Raw genomic sequence first — 17,858 nt, 5'->3', positions numbered from 1 at the left:
ACAGCTCTTATACACACCTGTTTATAAACACTCATATACACATACAGTGCCTTTTCACACACATACATACACACACATATACTGCCATTACACACACACCTGCCCATAAACACACATATGCACATACACTGCCCTTACACACGACTGCCCACACACAGCTCTTATACACACCTGTTTATAAACAGTGCCCTTTTCACACACACACACACACACACACACCCACATACACAAATACTGCCATTACACACACCTGCCCATAAACACACATATACACATACACTGCCCTTACACACCCCTGCCTATACACACCCATATGCACATACACACACCAGCTATGCGCCAGCTAATGATGCAGAGCGCAGGGATGACGCATAGCTGGCGTAGTGATTAGGGAGCACGGAAGGCGAGGTTTGAAGTGACTGACCCAATGCTCTCTAATGTTGGCCCGGTTAGAGGGAGATTGGGATCTCCCTAACCAGTCCTGCAGGCTGCTGCGGCTGTGCTCCCCCCTCGCAGCTGGGCCCTTCCTACTGCCCTGTGGAATTCTCCCAGCTGTAGAGAAAAGTTCTTTTCACATTTATGGCATATCATTTCTGCAGGTTGGGTGTTTAAACCCCTACTGACTTCAAAGGAAGCCCCGTGGAAGGCAGGGCAGGAGGAAATAAGAGTCATTACTGCAGAACCAAACATGGGAACCTGTGAAACTGCGCACAGGAAATCAATAGGCGGTAGGAGTAAAGGGTTAAGGGGCACTTAAAGTCTCTGCAACTGTGGGAAATTACAGATGTGTGAGCACTGAGGGGTATTTTACACTACCACACATGCTCTTGGAATCACAGTTAACCTCTTAATGTGAGAAATATTAGCGTAACAAATTACCTGTATCTTCCCAAGTTCGCCTGTGGTCTCCATCCGGCTGGCCACGTTCACTGTATTCCCCCAGATGTCATATTGGGGTTTCTTCGCTCCAATTACCCCGGCAATAACTGGCCCGTGGTTTATGCCTAAAGAGTATATGCAGTCAGACTTGGACTTGGCAGTGGACACTCACAGGACAGGCAATTAGTAATGCAGCCTGGGCAAGCGGAGGCACCTACTGTCTTGCTGGTAGTGTGTAGTGCAAATGGGGCCTTTTGCACATACAGCATTACAGCATTTGTTACGCAGCCCCTTTCACGCTCAGCGCACTTACAAAATATTGAACATTTTCCACCCAATTATAGCCTACACCCCATCAACACCTTTTCAACACAATTTGTTGTATCCAATACATCTGCTATTTGTACATTATAAATTGCCATAGTAACTCACCAACACGCAGGCGGAAGTTATTGAATGAATGCCGGTTGATGCCATCCAGTTTCAGCATGAGGGCCATAGCATATTCTACAATGATTCCTATCTGAGCGTTTTGCCTTTCCTGATCCTGCGAGGTACAGAAAACGTGTTAAACAAAAACTTCCAGCCAATCGGTGAAAAAAAATAAGGTAACCGGTAACCTAACATTAAGGTATGTGCTGTAGATATAGCTGTATTTTGTATGTGTTTAAAGCAAAAACTCATTGGGACATGAACCCCGGCTATAGATAATGTTTACCTGATTATTCTCCTGTCCGGGAGTGACAGTGAGTCCAGCTGCTGCCATGTACGTGCTTCCAATGGTCTTAATTTTCTCCACACCACTGAATTTGGGTTTCATTAAAAGCTGTTTTAACAGAAGATCCAGAAAATGAGCCCTTATCTGACAAGCTAAGCAAGACAACGCTTCATTTGGAGAAAAGACAAGGGGATACCTCGTCAAAGTCGGCTATTATCTCGTTCAAGAGTCGCAGACACTCAAGGCCCTCCTTGTTGACGTCACACTCTGTGTAAAAGACCTTAAACTCAGGTACAGAGGCAAACATCACACAGACGCAGTCATATGACTGATGGTACAAGTCCTGGAAAGACAGGAGACAAAGCGATACAGTTTATGTGAATCAGTTCACCGGGTAAGTTACATCAGCCCATCGCCAGTACAATGAAGAGCATTAGGCTAATTACAGTATTTAATCAAAACAATCACTATGTGGCACTTATAGGCACAGTGTAATGTGTATTGCAGGGGTGTCCAAGCTGCGGCCCTCCAGCTGCTGCAGGACTATATATCTCCCATACTCCTCAGCCATCCCCTTCGCTGAGCATTATGGGAGATGTAGTCCTGCAGCAGCTGGAGGGCCACAGCTTGGACATCCCTGGTGTATTGCATTTCCTGCGTTGTGATTGGCCCAAAATGCCATCACTATCATATGTAAATGAAGACTTTTCATTTAAATCTATTAACCTACCGAGATTCACGGATGTAGGTGGTGAATTTGCCAAGCTTCTTTATGTAACCTGATATTATATCAAATCCCATAGTTTCATAGACATCAGAAATGTTATTTTACATTCTGTTTGACCAGATCTCAAATAAAAACATTTATTCTTATTAAGAGTGAACGGGGTTAAAATTGTCCACCCTATCTTTCTTTTTTTTTTTTTTTTAGATTTGCGTTTATCTTATTGTTGGAGCTGCAAGAATCCACACCTCATTTAACTTGTTGTCGCCAATGAAATATGCCGCTACGTGTGCAGGGAGGACATTCTCCAAGAGAAGGCGGTTTAGATTTTCCATTGTTTCGATTTCCTCGTCTTCCTCCCGGAATTTTTTCTTCCACAAGCAGTCCAGCCTGGAATAATAGTCTACCTGAAATAAGATGGCAGACAATTATCGAATAATGGATTGTGGTTTATCACAAGTATTACAGTTAAGACTATAATAACAATTATTAAAATATGGAACAAGATGTAAATACAATCCTTGCTTAATGCCATAAACCCCCGCTTTATGTAAAACAATAAATAATGACCCCCCAAAAAATGGTGTAATTTAATTGTATTATCCTCCCTGTTGACGATTCTCAATTTGCTTTTGTATCAAATAAAAAAAAATGTTTTCTAAAATATTGTGCTGATTTGTTTTTAAACAGTTCTAGTTTAATGTTTTGAAAAAATTTTACATTGACTATTTTTATGTGTTCTAGCTACCTTACCTTAATCTATTTAACAATCTGGACTCTTTTTTATACTGCATGTGGTAAACAATAGAATTGCTCAGTCTTAATGCCCAGCTGAACATTGTGACTAATAAAATAAAAATGGAGGAACAGACTTCATTAGAAAAAGACATCCAGAATACCGTGTCTGACAGCAATGGGACTTCCCCTTTAAGGATGAAGAAGACATTTGGACAGAACATGAGTTACAAATGTGTGGTATAAAGACTGAAATAGAGATTCACAATGACATATGAACAGGGCTGGACTCGCATACTGGGAAATTTGTCTCCACTGATGCCGGTGTTGAGGTTGGCCATCCACTAACATATGTGGGAAAGTGCTTAGGAGAGGGTATGACGATGAAACGGGTAAATCTGGTTTACGGTCTGGTTGAGGGCGTTGGAAAAATTGGATTCCGAAGCCTGTTTGGGTCCTGCAGAGTTCTTGGAGTATGTAAGGTGTCTCCAAAATAGTACCAACGAAGTCAAATAAAAGAGTAGCAAACTCCATTTGTAGTGGAGGTTCTACACCTAACATTTATGCAATGAGGCGACTAGACTTGTTTCTTCCCCATAGATATATATTGCTTGCCTGCTCCCAATGTATATGCACCTACTCCATGACCTGTATTGGAGGTTCTACACATAACCAGACTACTTTCTTCCTACCTGTGGATATACGATTCTTGCCTGCTCCATGTATACTCATATGCACCTACTTACAAAACTTACTTATAGCGCTTGCCTGAACATATAACAGGCGTCTTCGGAGATCAAACCAGTAACCTGTATTGGAGGTTCTACGCATAACAAGACCACTTTCCTTCTCCCTGTGGATATATGATTCTTGCCTGCTCCATGTATACTCATATGCACCCACTTACAAAACTTACTTATAGTGACTGCCTGAACATATAACAGGCGTCTTCGGAAATCAAACCAATATTTTCAATCAAATCAAATCTCTATTTCAGTCTTTATACCACCCAGACGCCTGGGCTCTGTCCTGCCCCATGGATATATGAGGCTTGTCTGCTCCTCTCTCACATATACTCAGGATCAGGCAGGCATTACATGTCCTTGGGGGAGACATCAGATGTAAGATCTTGGTGGCCTAGCGGTTAGGTTTGATGCCTATGAAGCACAAGTTTGCTGGTTCAATCCCTGGCAGTGTTTCTATAATGTGCCTGTGTATATATACACAGCTGCACTAATATATAAAAAATACAGTGCACATGTATCTTATTTTTTTTTTTAAGCGCAAAATATTTATATATAGCGACATTAAAAACAGGTGCCTTATCTCGTGATTCTTTTCCCATGAGTCCTAACACAAGTACGCCGTCACACACAAACAGAAACATACCCATACACAACCACACCGACTCAAGCACTCACTAAGGCCGACACCACCACCACGGACAACGTGAACTACATTAGGGCTCATGGGAATTGAACCAGCAACCTTTTGTATGGTGCATAAGACACCTGGCCATTGTGCCACCCGCGTGGCCAAGCATGCAAAGCTTTTTTGGTAATCATATCTTTTAATTCAACCTCTCTATACATGTCTATATATAAAGAAACTATAATAATACACGCAGGCATTCATGGGGATCGAACCAGCAACCTTTAGTATCGGAGGTTCTTCACCTAACCTGCGCACCACCTGGCAGTTGGACATGCTCCCACCACATGGATATATGACCCTTGCCTGCTCCCCACTCACATATTCACGGAAACAGTCAGGCTTTATATGTCTATGGGGAGGACAACATGCGACAATCTTGTGGTGTAGTGGTTGGGTTGGGTTCCTAAGATGCGCAAGGTTGCTGGTTTGATCACAGGTGCCACCTGTAGGGGTTATCTGTGTAAATATGAGCCTGATTCTTGTGCATGGCTTCTGTCTTACAGTTTTTAAGCTCAAAATATTTTTACATAATGGCATAAAAAGAGGTGTTTCATCTTGTGATTCAATTTCCCACAAATGCTGACATATCCAAACATACCATCACCCAGCCGCACCACTGCAACAGCTCACGGGATTCAAACTAGCAACGTTTTATATGGCACATAACACCACCATGCCACCCAGGGGAATCGAACCAGTTACCTTCTATACTGGAGGTGCTTCGCCTAACCTCCACGCCATGAGACAGCTGGTGTTGTTTCTGCCCCAGGGATATATGATGCTTGCCTACTTCCCACTCATATACACCCAGTAATAGGCAGTCATTTTACGTCCATGAGGATCTCAACCATGTTGTAATCTTGTGGTTTAATGGTTAGGTATTATACACAAGGTTGCTGGTTTGATTCATGGTGTTTCTACATATTGACATAAAAGTCAGGCGTCTTCTTGACTGGTTCAACATCGCCTTGACTAAACAGCAACTTCTTTAAAAATTGATCATTTTATACTTGAAATGCATTTTTGCATTTTTCAGCTCCCTTAGTTGGTCTCAACCCATAGCCACAGTGATATTAGAAACGATGCGTTTCAATATGTATCTTACTTTTGACTAATGTGTTTTTCAGATCTGTTATATCTGGGCACCTGCTCTGCTGCTTTCCTAATTCACACTATTTTATTAGTTGGATAACCCAAATTTAGAATATAATAGACAATGTATTCTTCATTGAATCCTTTCTTAGTTTCCCATTTAACACTGCTCTTCCTAATTCAGCACAATGGTTTGCACCTATTCTGAACAAATGCATATTGGGGCCATAACCCACCATGTGCAAAAATGGTTTTAATTCTTAGTCTGGCATATATTTTGTATATACATTCTGGCTTCCCGATTATCACTAGAAAATTCAAAACGAGGGATATCACAGTCAAACATATGCAGATCTGTACATATTTGCACTTACTTTCACTTACCTGTCTTGCCAATAAAACCAATGTTAAAAAGAAGAGTGAGAGGTAAAAGCAGGACATCCTCTGAAGATCTTCCAGGATTCCAGTTGTGCTGAAATTAAAAGAGCACCGTTAAATGGGAAACTGAGAAAGGATTCAATGAAGAATACATTGTCTATTATATTGTAATCTTGGGTTATCCAGCTAATAAAATAATACATAATAGGAAAGCAGTAGAGCAATACGTGGACTGGGACACACAACAGAACCATATCTCCTATAAGACAGGCATGAAAGTAAACAACAGACCGGCTCAATGCCATCATACCCATTTTGTATCAAAAGCCTACCTTACTTTCAATAACCGGCTATCTCTATTTTTACTGATATTTGTCAACTGCAAAGTATTTTTACATTTTTGGAACAGTTGTAAGGGATGTGGAAATATGCCTCAGTGGGTGGGCAGGAAGCAACATTGTACTCCCTTGGGGAATATGTTTACCCCCATCTCCTCCATATATGTATCTTGAAAGTCTGTACTCAAGACCAAACGCTGGTATCAGGAAGTAGAAACCTTAATCCCCTTATTTAGATAATGCAATGTAATTTATCCATAAAGTGCAATACTAAATATTCAATTTATTTATTTAACATTATTTGGAGCCTTTTTACAACATTATGACAAATTTAGATCCAGGGGGACAACTTACTTGCTGTTTGGTTCCAACTCACTTCTGAAAAGGCCAGAATGCGTATTGAAGATGATGACATTGTACGCGGTAAAAGCAGCCAACAAAAGAATAACCTTCAGCTCAAAACTCATTCGCAGGAAAACAGAGCATGCGATGAAGGCCAGAATACAAGAGTAAATGTAATACTGCAACGTAGGAAACAAAAAAAGTAATCAAGATTTAGGATTTTGCCAATCTGTCACAATTAAGTGTATCCGTAGCTAATGTGTAAGAACAAAATAGCTATAATAAGCACAGATGTATCATTTTAAAGGGAATCAGTAATCTGCTTGATCTGATGGTTATCAAGAAATGCAGCACAAGAAACATCATTGCTAAAACTGTTGAACGTCCAATCCCTTTCTCAGGGATAACGTTTGTCTTGTTCATAATATTTCAAGGAATGCTTAAATGTCGCACTAAAGTTTATTTGCTTTATTTGTCTAAGTGAGAGAAGAAGAGAGAAGAAAAATATTATTAAATGATTTTCATTAAAATTCTCATGGTTAAAAGGTCCCAGAGGCAGAAATTCTTTGTATCAACGGCAGCCCTCCTACTGGCCTCTGATGGCACATATTTGACTTCATCATTACACCAGATGATACCAGATGACACCAGATGTTAGCCACATTATCACTTCTGTGTTGAGTAATGTTAGTAATCAGATATATCTGGATCATATGGGTACTTTAGTCCCAGCTCCAATTGAGAAACATTACTTACGGGTATACTCTGGCACCTGGCATCTGTCTCAAGACTGGAGCTATTGCATGATAAAAGTGTCTGATCAAGAGGCTGCAATGAAAAGATAATGGTGAGTTGCAGAACTATCATTAGCCTGCCGGTAAGACTTTTTACAAAAAAAGGAAGCCACAAACTCACCAAATTGATGATGGCGATAACCAAAAGAGCTCCAATAGTCAGGGCAGCCAGTGGGACCCTTAGTAATGGCTGTGTCTCCACCTTCTCCACTAGCGAACGCATTGCACGTGAGATGGATGCACCCTCATTACAAAAGCGCTGTCAAGTGGAATCATCACATATTACTATGATTTACTCATAAAGCATCATACAATATTTATGAACTCCAAATTACCCCATATTTTATAGTAGTATTGTCGTAAACCGAGACCGAAACTTAAATACACATTTTGCAGGGTTGCAGGTGGAGTGAGATGCCTTATTTTCTGTACATAGCTCTGGAGTTAGTTCAGCTTCTTATCTAACCCATATATGTGGCATCTGTAGCATTCAATATGTTGCATATACACACTGATTGCATCAACCCAACCAAAGAGAACACTGCATATAGAAACAAAGATCATGTACACTCACTGTCCACTTTATTAGGTACACCTGCTGTTAACACAAAGAGCAAATCAGCCAATCACATGGAGGCAACTTAGGCACGTAGACATGGTCAAGACAACTTACTGAAGTTCAAACCGAGCATCAGAGTGGGCAAGAAAAGGGGATTTAAGTGAATTTGAACGTGGCATGGTTGTTGGTTTCAGATTGGTTGGTCTGAGTATTTACAGAGAATGGTCTGAAAAAGAGCAAATATCCAGTGAGTGGCAGTTGTGTGGATGAAAATGTCTTGTTGATGTCAGAGGTCGGAGTAGAATGAGCAGACTGGTTTGAGACAACAGAAAGGCAACAGTAACCCAAATAACCTCTTGTTACAACCAAGGTATGCAGAATACCATCTCTGAACGCACAACACGTCGAACCTTGAAGCAGATGGGCTATAGCAGCAGAAGACCAAACCGGGTGCCGCTCCTGTCAGCTAAGAACAGAAAACTCAGGCTCACTAAAATTGGACAATGGAAGACTGTAAGAACATTTCCTGGTCTCATAAGTCTCGATTCCAGATGAAAGCATGGATCCATCCTGCCTTGTATCAATGGTTCAGGCTGGTTGTGGTGGTGTAATGGTGTGGGGCACACTTTATGACCACAGTGTACCCATCTCCTGATGGCTACTTCCAGCACCATGTCACAAAGCTCACATCATCTCAAACTGGTTTCTTGAACATGACAATGAGCTCACTGAACTCCAACGGCCTCCACAGTCACCAGATCTCAATCCAATAGAGCACCTTTGGGATGTGGTGTAACGGGAGATTGCCATCATGGATGTGCAGCCGACAAATCTGCAGATCATGTCCATATGGACCAAAATCTCTGAGGAATGTTTCCAGTCTCTTGTAGAACGTATGCCACGAAGAATGAAGGCAGTTCTGAAGGCAAGAGGGGGTTCAACCCGGTACTAGCAAGGGGTACATAATAAAGTGGCCAATGAGTGTATGTTTCTATGGTTCTATGTAACATTTATGCCAAATGTATCTCCTGCTCCCAGATTAATCTGAAACTTCTTCCCCTCTACTTACAGCACACTTGTCCGCATAACATATAAGTAGAACAAAGATCACAAGCAGAGACACCACTCCGAAGGAAACTCCCAGCTTTGTGCTCCTGAAACAGAATTAAAGGAACAGGTAAGGGCGCCCTGTAGTTTTAGTATATATATATATATAGGATATAGCAATTATACACTCAATTATACACTCAGATACCAGCTAGCGTTATCTCCTCCCCTGGCTTCCCGCATACTCGGAGCCCAGGGCGGGGGGGGGCTTATAACTGTAGGGCTTGGTGCTTTTGTTTAGTATCCGCATTATTGATTTATCTTTATGTCCTTTGCCCTACAGTTGCTTTAGTGGTGTCAGGGTAAATTTATTTGGGATTGGGTTTTTCTATTCTATCTTTATTTCTCCATGACCATATTAGCAAATATTTTCAAATACATGTTATGTTTTAGGGGTCACAATTTCTGTTGTTTGAAATATTGGAAAGATTGAATGATTGAAGGAAGAAAAAGTGTTACCTTCTCCTCCTTTTGTTTCATAATTCGATTTTAAGATCACTTTATCCTTACCACGGAATATGTATAAACTTTTAGTACCTGAATGTGTGTTTTGACCAAAACTGGCCAGTAAGCATTAACCTTTTTGGAGCAGACTACGTCAGAGATGTGCTTTGGGTCCAGGATATTGGCGCTCCACTCCATTCTAATTAACCAACTCTCCATTCTAAAATTATATTACCCATGAATATGTAAACACAGCGGTCAAATAAAGAGAGGCGTTCATAACGGGGTGTACTAGAACTATACAAAATATTACTATTGGGGTCCGCATCAGATATAAAGTAGTACCCTACTATTGGGTAGTACCCTACTGTAGTATGTATTTAGAGTAAAATAAACATATATTACAGCAATCATTAGACTTCCAATGGAATATAATTTTTTGTACGCTTTACAGTCTGGCAAACTGACCTGGGCATTACCAGTATCTGGATCAGAAATATACACAGGAAGACCATCGCCACACATAGGAAATAATTGCGGATCTTTGGGATTCTAATGGTGCGGTACTGTAGAACCAAGATAAACAGTCACCCATCATAAACAAGAAAAAAAAACTTCAAATACAGTTCTCTACGAGAGTTCATTCATGACGCCAAAGGTATCTGTAAAGGAGAACGGACACCCTGAAGGATCCAGAAACTCCGTTTTTATACTTGAACCTGCATTCTACTGATGACTGCATTCAGGTTTGCATAAAGGTTTCCACCCATGTAGTAACCCTGTGCACAGTTAGATGATTTACCAGATGCCAAAAAATCATCTTGTGGCTCAAAAATATTTTTATTTGTAAAAAGGTATTTTTTCAACCTGTACTTCCAGTTCGGCCTACAGTTTTTGTGGGATTGTTTTCCATCGTAGGCAGCCAAAATCACATTTGTACTTTGAAGGGATCCAAAAAACCTTTAAATGTGAAGTTCAAGTATATACAAGCAAAGTTCTGCCTTCATTTTTTTGTAATGGCGGAGGAAAGCAGCAATAGATTTTACAAAGGAAATTTCACTAAATGTCTACTATAACCCACCAAGGTCCAAAAGACAGATGACGCTCTACCTTCGTTGAGACTAAATAACAGTCAAAAGACCTTTGTTCCATGGCTCTTCTTTAATTTGAGACATTGTTGCATGCAATATCCATTCTACGGCTTAACCCCTTAATGACATGTACGGGCTCAAATTGCATTGTTTTCAATGGGTTTAGGGACCGCCCATTGTCCTTAAGGGGTTAAACTACAGCAAGATAAGTGTTTCCAAATACAAACACTATTTTAAATAAGTGCAATTAGTCAAAATGCCCCCTACCTCTTTTTCCAGTCCATCAGCAGTGAAAAAGAGCAGGAACACATAGAAGTCATCAGATTTCCCAAACCAAGGTCTGGAATCATAAAAAAAAAACATAGAGGTTCTGCAATTAACAAAATGGTAATGCAAAAACCAAATGTATTTTGAGTAATAGGTGATATAGGCTGTTTCATATTCATTTGAAAGTTTTTTCTATATAAATAGTCTGGTTTTTTTTGAAATTGTAACTCATGGGGCTTCAACTCATTCAGTTACAGAGTCGAATAGAGCAGCATCGCTGTCCTAAGCAGCACGCATATTGTATGTTTAACCAACGTACTTAGCAGAGCTGAGTCCATCGATTGTGTCCATCATCCGCTCATGGAGTTCTTCCTCCTGGTTCTTCTTCTGTGAGCCACTCCTGGTGAAATATTAGCATTTTACTACCAATAACAGACAAGACTAAGAAAACAAATACCCAAGATGCATAGAATTGTATAATATCAAAGCAAAGAAAACAAATGTATTGTGTGTGTGAAAAGTATGCACAGGGGTCTGTGTCAAAACAACATCCAACATACCTGTCTGTATTGGCTGGCCGTCCAACACCCTGGAGTGGGATTTCCTATAAAGAGGTCAAATGTCAGATACATTCTTTCTCGTTTGGGCCACATTGCCTAATAGGAAATTCAGAAGTCCCGATACATGACAATATGGGGATCGGAGGTTTGGACCAACAACTGTAACAGTCCAGTGGCCATGAGCTAGAACTGTATCAAAAATAGCTTTGACAGTGATATTTTCCCTTAAACCAGGTTTATAGGAGATGTTGCAATGAAGGTATGCAGATAGGGCTAAAAGATTCCTGACTTTGTCTGTCCCCACAAGCCTTCTGTAATAATGACATAGTGTAACGGCTACCCATTTTTTACTTTTAGGAGACCTTACACAATATTGACGATGATACATTAATTTTATATAGCACATTTATCACGCTGTGTAAATATAATGCATTCATTATTATACAAACATGCTGAACTACATAAAAGAAGGGAACATTAGCTTGGGAATTTCCAAGCCACACATCTATTGTTGATGCCTACTGGGGATTATATTTGAGAAGCATGATTGAAATGTCTTGTGACATTTTTACTCTGCATTACAAGCTGTTGTTCGTCTGATGAAAAGGAATTGAGATTTTATACTCATGTCCACAATTACTCAATATTTATGATTTCCTCCTGACTCATTTCACCATATCTGATCTTTTTTTCCCCCTTTCTATCATTTGCCACCTGCCTTCTGTCTCCTTACCTCTCTTTTCTTTTATTATGTTTGCTTTTTAGAAATGTTTAAAAGACACAGAGACACTGTCTGTGTATACCGGCTATAGTCTATAACGGGGAACCTGCCAAACATTATCATGAGTAACTATATCAAAAGGGCAATAATAAAAATATACAACTTAATATCATCTCTGCACCATGACTGAAGCAGAATTTAAATTTAAGCAAAAAGTTTCTTTAAAATCCACTCAAACACAGCATCTTGAATAATTAAATACATAGTAGAATCATGAACCCCTATGTGTAAGTGGCATGTTTCCATTATAAAACATTTTGTAAATTTGTATTACTTTGTTTACAATACAAGCAATGTTTCTATCTGGTGCCCCTCTTATCTAGTTCTCAACTGAGTCTCCACATTAACAGATTACATGAATGGGCCTTTCTTTCTTTGATTTGCTTCCATAGAAATTATTTATAATATACACTTTGAGGCAAAAGCATTTACTAAGTATTTGAAGAGCATCGTAGCCCTTAATTAATCTCTTACCGGTTTCGGTTTTCCATTAGGGACCAATGTACCAGTACTGGGGGTCTCATTGTGGTCAAAATGGGAGAAGGGTCTGGCTGCACCCCAAGATTCCAGATACCGGGTCATCCTAACAGAGGGTCGGACTTTAAGGCCATCATTAACTCTTGGCTTGGAGATGTGATTGTTTTGGGCATGACGTTGCTTGGCCTACAGAAAATAGGAAAACAAAATTGTAACAACGTGGCAATTATCACCATAAACAAAGCATTAAAAAGACATTGTTAGTGGCTATGTACCGTATGCCAAAATTACATTTTTCTTCTTCCTATTCACTCACCCTCGGATCAATGACCAAGTAAGTCTTGATGTTCATTTCTTTAAGGTAGGGGTCTCTTAGCTCTCCATGTCCATCCTCCACTTTGTAAGCTCCATTCAGATGTTTCAATGTTGCTTCTGTGATGTGAACACGACTGGATGGGAAAACAGGTATCAGTTATCCAACAGTAATATAATACAGGGATTATATACTTTAAAACTTAATGTAATTATACATTAGAAGTAATAAGATTCAACAAGCTTAAAAGAGCAATTATAAGTACAGGACACATTTTGTTTTCTCCTGGCATTGTACTAGGCAGGTAAGTTAGCCTACAAACACAGAAGAAGAGAGGGAGCCATGCATGAGAACCAAACCTCCTGGGACTACGCTAACGTTGTTACCAGATCATTCAACATATGGGACAAACCTTAATGGTTTGTTTGCCCTGCCAATGAGTAAGTAGAGGAAGTTACTGACTGCTAGGTATTTACTCTATTAATTGCAACAGAATCTTACCCTGGAACTCCCGCAGATTCCATGCGATTGGCCAAAGAGACATCATGAGACCAGACATCGAACTGCCACTTTCTCAGCCCGATTACCCCACAGAGTACATTTCCAGAATGTACCCCTACCCTCATGTTGATATCGGCTCCAGTGGCTTCTCTCACTTTTCTAACAGACAGATAATACATTTTGAAAAAATGTAAACTGAAGATCAAATGGTTGCACTTTTTAACTAGAACAGATCCAATAATATTACTTGAGTTCTTGAAACAAAGCCTTTAATATGAGTACACTTGCAGCTGTACAACATACCTTTGTTTGGGATAGTTTTACCAAGGTCAAGATCATTTAATTATCATACCAGTGTTAAAAAAAACAACCACATACTAAGTTAAACAGACAAAACATGAATGCATAAGATCCTGATCAGAGTTTCTTGTGTTATAATAGCAAAGTCTAGTACCATGAGCGGGAGACCATTGTTGCATTATAGTGTATAGGTGGCTATATAATGTTGTTTTGTGTTTAAAGTTGTGAAAGCATTTTCATAGCATTCCTTCACACAGTGTGGATGCAAGCAGTACTTACTTTATTGCTTCACACATATCAAGCCCCATCTTAACACAGTTCTTGGCGTTGTTGGGTAAGGACACAGGGAGGCCTGATACGCAGTAATAGCAGTCACCCAAAATTTTAATCCGCATGCATTCGTTTTCCTGCAAGGCCAGGAGACAAACCACTGAATGAGCAAACCGTTACGTTAAAACCTAATTTCAAAAATGTATTATTCTCTCTACACGGAAACACAGTGTAACGTGGTCTGAGAATCCTGTTGATTGATCAATGACTGCAGCAGGTGACAAAATTAATTGGATTAGTGACAAGAACGTAACTGGAAATATTATAATTCATCGAACTGTGTATTACAGGTTGATTACAGAGGTATTTCTTATCAGGAATAGGCACTATAGTGTAAGGAATACCTTACTGTATATCCCTAGTATAACTATTGCATAAATAATATATATTCCAATAGTGAAGACCGATTCTGCTAGGTACATATACAGTCATGGCCAAAAGTTTTGAGAAGGACACAAGTATTGGTCTTCACAAAGTTTGCAGCTTCAGTGTTCTTAGATATTTTTATCAGATGTTACTATGGTATACTGAAGTAACATTACAAGTATTTCAAAGTCTTTTATTGACAATTACATAAAGTTTATGCAAAGAGTCAATATTTGTAGTGTTGACCCCTTGGTCAAGTCCTCTGCAATCCGCCCTGGCATGCTGTCAATTAACGTATGGGCCACATCTTGACTGATGGCAGTCCATTCTTGCATAATCAATGCTTGGAGTTTGTCAGAATTTGTGGGTTTTTGTTTGTCCACCCACCTCTTGAGGATTGACCACAAGTTCTCAATAGGATTAAGGTCTAAAGAGTTTCCTGACCATGGACCCAAAATTTCGATATTTTGTTCCCCCACCCACTTAGGTTTGCCTTATTTTAAGGTGCTCCATCATGCTGGAAAAGGCATTGCTGGTCACCAAACTGTTCTTGGATGGTTGGGAGACGTTGCTCTTGAAGGATGTGTTGGTACCATTCTTTATTCATGTCCATAGGCAAAATCGTGAGTGAGCCCACCCCCTTGGCTGAGAAGCAACCCCACACATGAATTGTCTCAGGATGCTTTACTGTTGCCATGACACTCAACTGATGGTAGCACTCACCTTGTCTTCTCCTAATAAGATTTTTTCCGGATGCCCTAAACAATCGGAAAGGGGATTCATCAGAGTATCTTTTGCAGAATGTCACTCTGTCCCTGATGTTTTTCCTAGAGAGAAGTGGCTTCTTTGCTACTCTTCTTGACACCAGACCATCCTCCAAAAGTCTTCGCCTCATTGTGTGTACAGAGGCACTCACACCTTTTACATATTGCTCACAAGCCCTAATAAAATGCTGCCCTGCAGTATGGGGGAAGTATGACTGATTAATTGGTTCCTTTCCATATGTCTATAGCTCCACCATACTGCAGGTTGGCATCTTATGTGGGCTGGTCAGCAGTATGTAAAACGTTTGTGTCCTGGAAAACATGGCCGATGTGGTCAACCTACCTGACACATTCTTCACATTCTTCACACATTCTTCCTATAAATGGTTGATTTGGGTGCACTCTTACTAGTAGCAATACCCTTGCCTGTGAAGCCCTTTTTGTGCAAAGCAATGATGACAGCACGTGTTTCCTTGCAGGTAACCATGGTTACCAGAGAAAGAACAACAATGTCAAACACCATCCTCCTTTTAGATCTCCCAGTCTGTTATTCTAACTCAACCAGCATAACAGAGTGATCTCCAGCCTTGTCCACGTCAACACTCTCACCTGTGTTAATGAGAGAATCACTGACATGATGTCAGCTGGTCCTTTTGGGGCAGGGCTGAAATGCAGTGGAAATGTTTTTGGGGATTCATTTCATTTTCATGGCAAAGAGGGACTTGGAAATCAATTGCAATTCATCTGATCACTCTTTATAACATCTGGAGTATATGCAAATTGCCATCATCTAAACTAAGGCAGCAGTCTTGAAAAGTGAAAGTTCAGATTTGTGTCATTATCAAAACTTTTGGCCACGACTGTACATAATTGTGACATACTGAAACAAGTGTATGATTTGATTTTTGGATCTGTTACAGATATGCGCATCACACATTGATACTTCTATACATAATAAATGTATTATACATTTATAAAATCACAAAGAAGTCAATCTTCTCGTATCTAGACTGGCATTATAGTTACCTTTGCAATCTGGTCAAACTTGCCAAACAGCTCATTCAGCATGACCACTAGTTCCTTGGGTGAGCAGTCACTAGCCAGCCGTGTAAAACCTACAATATCCGCATACAGAATACTGCAAGAAAAAAGATGAGTAGAGATCTAAGAGCCAGACATTGTAAGCCCATACAGTCACAGAAAAAACAATCTGAGAACTTGTAAAATTTATAGGACTGAGCATCTTGTGTGAAGATTTGTAATGGTTTTATGGCCAGAACCCTAGTTAACATGTCTCTGTCCTTTCCCATACTTCCTGTGTGTATGAGGTAGGTAACTCTTCTATGTTTCTGCTGCTACCGTATTGTGTTCACCCACCTGACATTTTGGTGCCGCTTGACATACAAGCTGTGGAAGTTTTTGTCCGGTTGCCGGTTGTCATTGCTTTCCTTAAGTCTGTCCTGAATTGCCAATTTCATCTCCATGGAGATATAGACAGGGAGCACAGACAGCAGAAGACTCTCCTAGGATGACAGGAAGGCGTTAATATTGATTATGGTTCAGGAAATTGTAGTCTGCCATTACTTTGTGAATGGCCCAGGATCTATCAACAAGCAGCACATATCTATTTAGTTTAGCAGAGTTTAGTCCGTAACAACAGTACTGATAGACTTTGAGATGCACAGTGTGGACTTCAGACGTAGGGTTTACATGAGGTGAGGAAGACGCTTTCTTGCTGATAATCTAATAGTTTATCAACTCAAGAGTGAACATCATGAGGGACAAAGAATGGTCTGCTTGGTAAATCCACCATCCAAAGCCAGCATAACGAGGCACCATCATTAACAAATGTAGCCTGGCATCCATACAATGTGTAAGGAAAAGAGAAGGCGCACAAGACCTCCTAGCAAATATAAGACACCATTGAGATTCTATACAATTGATAATGGAGGAACAAATCAATGAATGTATCTAATCTACTACTCCAAAGCAGAAACTATTTCCAAGCTGCGCTGCCCTTACCTGCTGCCTTTTTTTCAACTCCAGTTTCATTTTTGTCCGGATACATTTCACCGTGTAACTGTACAGATCCCGCGAAGCATCCTGCATATGATACTTGTGGAAGGCGCCCATGAGATTCCCACAGAGGAAGATAATAGCATTGGCAATTATCTAGGAGGGAGAACATATAACACAGGATATTGAATAACAAAGGGAAACCATTTCTGAAATAGATATATAATAAAACTTTATTCTTCAGATGACTACCAGAAGAGCAAGAGATTCTAAATTCAAAGATTTAGTGCGTGATAAGATGAATGTCCAGTTCTGGACAGTTACTAACACTGCTGGTATATAATGTTTTATTTGCTATGTAGAAGGGATCTGACCACCAGAGTCATGAAAAACAGAACAAAGTAAGGTATTTTTCTGTTGATTTTTGGCTAGCCGATATATGAACCCATTGTGATGTTTAAACAAGCTTCAGCAAACACCCTAATGGATCATTAACCAAGGTCCAAATCTTTCTACTTCGCAATCAGCCAGCAGCACTCTTAAATTCG

The 17,858-nt window shown here is 40.1% G+C and overlaps 1 protein-coding gene across 2 annotated transcripts in view; it reads right to left on the bottom strand.

The window, feature by feature from the left end:
* ADCY7 (adenylate cyclase 7) overlaps positions 1–17,858 on the bottom strand; it is a 37,443-nt gene that overhangs the window by 7,599 nt on the left and 11,986 nt on the right. Inside the window, exons 5-25 of one of the 2 annotated variants that reach the window (XM_053449550.1) lie at positions 17,317–17,466; positions 16,672–16,817; positions 16,321–16,432; positions 14,114–14,241; positions 13,535–13,693; positions 13,037–13,169; positions 12,718–12,906; positions 11,463–11,506; positions 11,222–11,302; positions 10,903–10,975; positions 10,013–10,110; positions 9,063–9,147; positions 7,556–7,693; positions 7,397–7,468; positions 6,653–6,819; positions 5,967–6,054; positions 2,570–2,728; positions 1,794–1,940; positions 1,598–1,705; positions 1,312–1,426; positions 880–1,004 (exon numbers count right to left, since the gene is read on the bottom strand). In XM_053449550.1, coding sequence (XP_053305525.1) covers positions 880–1,004; positions 1,312–1,426; positions 1,598–1,705; positions 1,794–1,940; positions 2,570–2,728; positions 5,967–6,054; positions 6,653–6,819; positions 7,397–7,468; positions 7,556–7,693; positions 9,063–9,147; positions 10,013–10,110; positions 10,903–10,975; positions 11,222–11,302; positions 11,463–11,506; positions 12,718–12,906; positions 13,037–13,169; positions 13,535–13,693; positions 14,114–14,241; positions 16,321–16,432; positions 16,672–16,817; positions 17,317–17,466 — 2,517 coding nt within the window. Of the gene's footprint in view, positions 1–879; positions 1,005–1,311; positions 1,427–1,597; positions 1,706–1,793; positions 1,941–2,569; positions 2,729–5,956; positions 6,055–6,652; positions 6,820–7,396; positions 7,469–7,555; positions 7,694–9,062; positions 9,148–10,012; positions 10,111–10,902; positions 10,976–11,221; positions 11,303–11,462; positions 11,507–12,717; positions 12,907–13,036; positions 13,170–13,534; positions 13,694–14,113; positions 14,242–16,320; positions 16,433–16,671; positions 16,818–17,316; positions 17,467–17,858 lie in introns of those variants that run through there. The other variant, XM_053449551.1, reaches the window with a different exon arrangement.

Source organism: Spea bombifrons, chromosome 10, assembly GCF_027358695.1.
Source record: "Spea bombifrons isolate aSpeBom1 chromosome 10, aSpeBom1.2.pri, whole genome shotgun sequence".
In the NCBI taxonomy this organism is placed as follows: domain Eukaryota; kingdom Metazoa; phylum Chordata; class Amphibia; order Anura; family Pelobatidae; genus Spea; species Spea bombifrons.
Note: the sequence above shows the minus strand (reverse complement) of the source record. Positions and strands in the feature narration are given on the sequence as shown.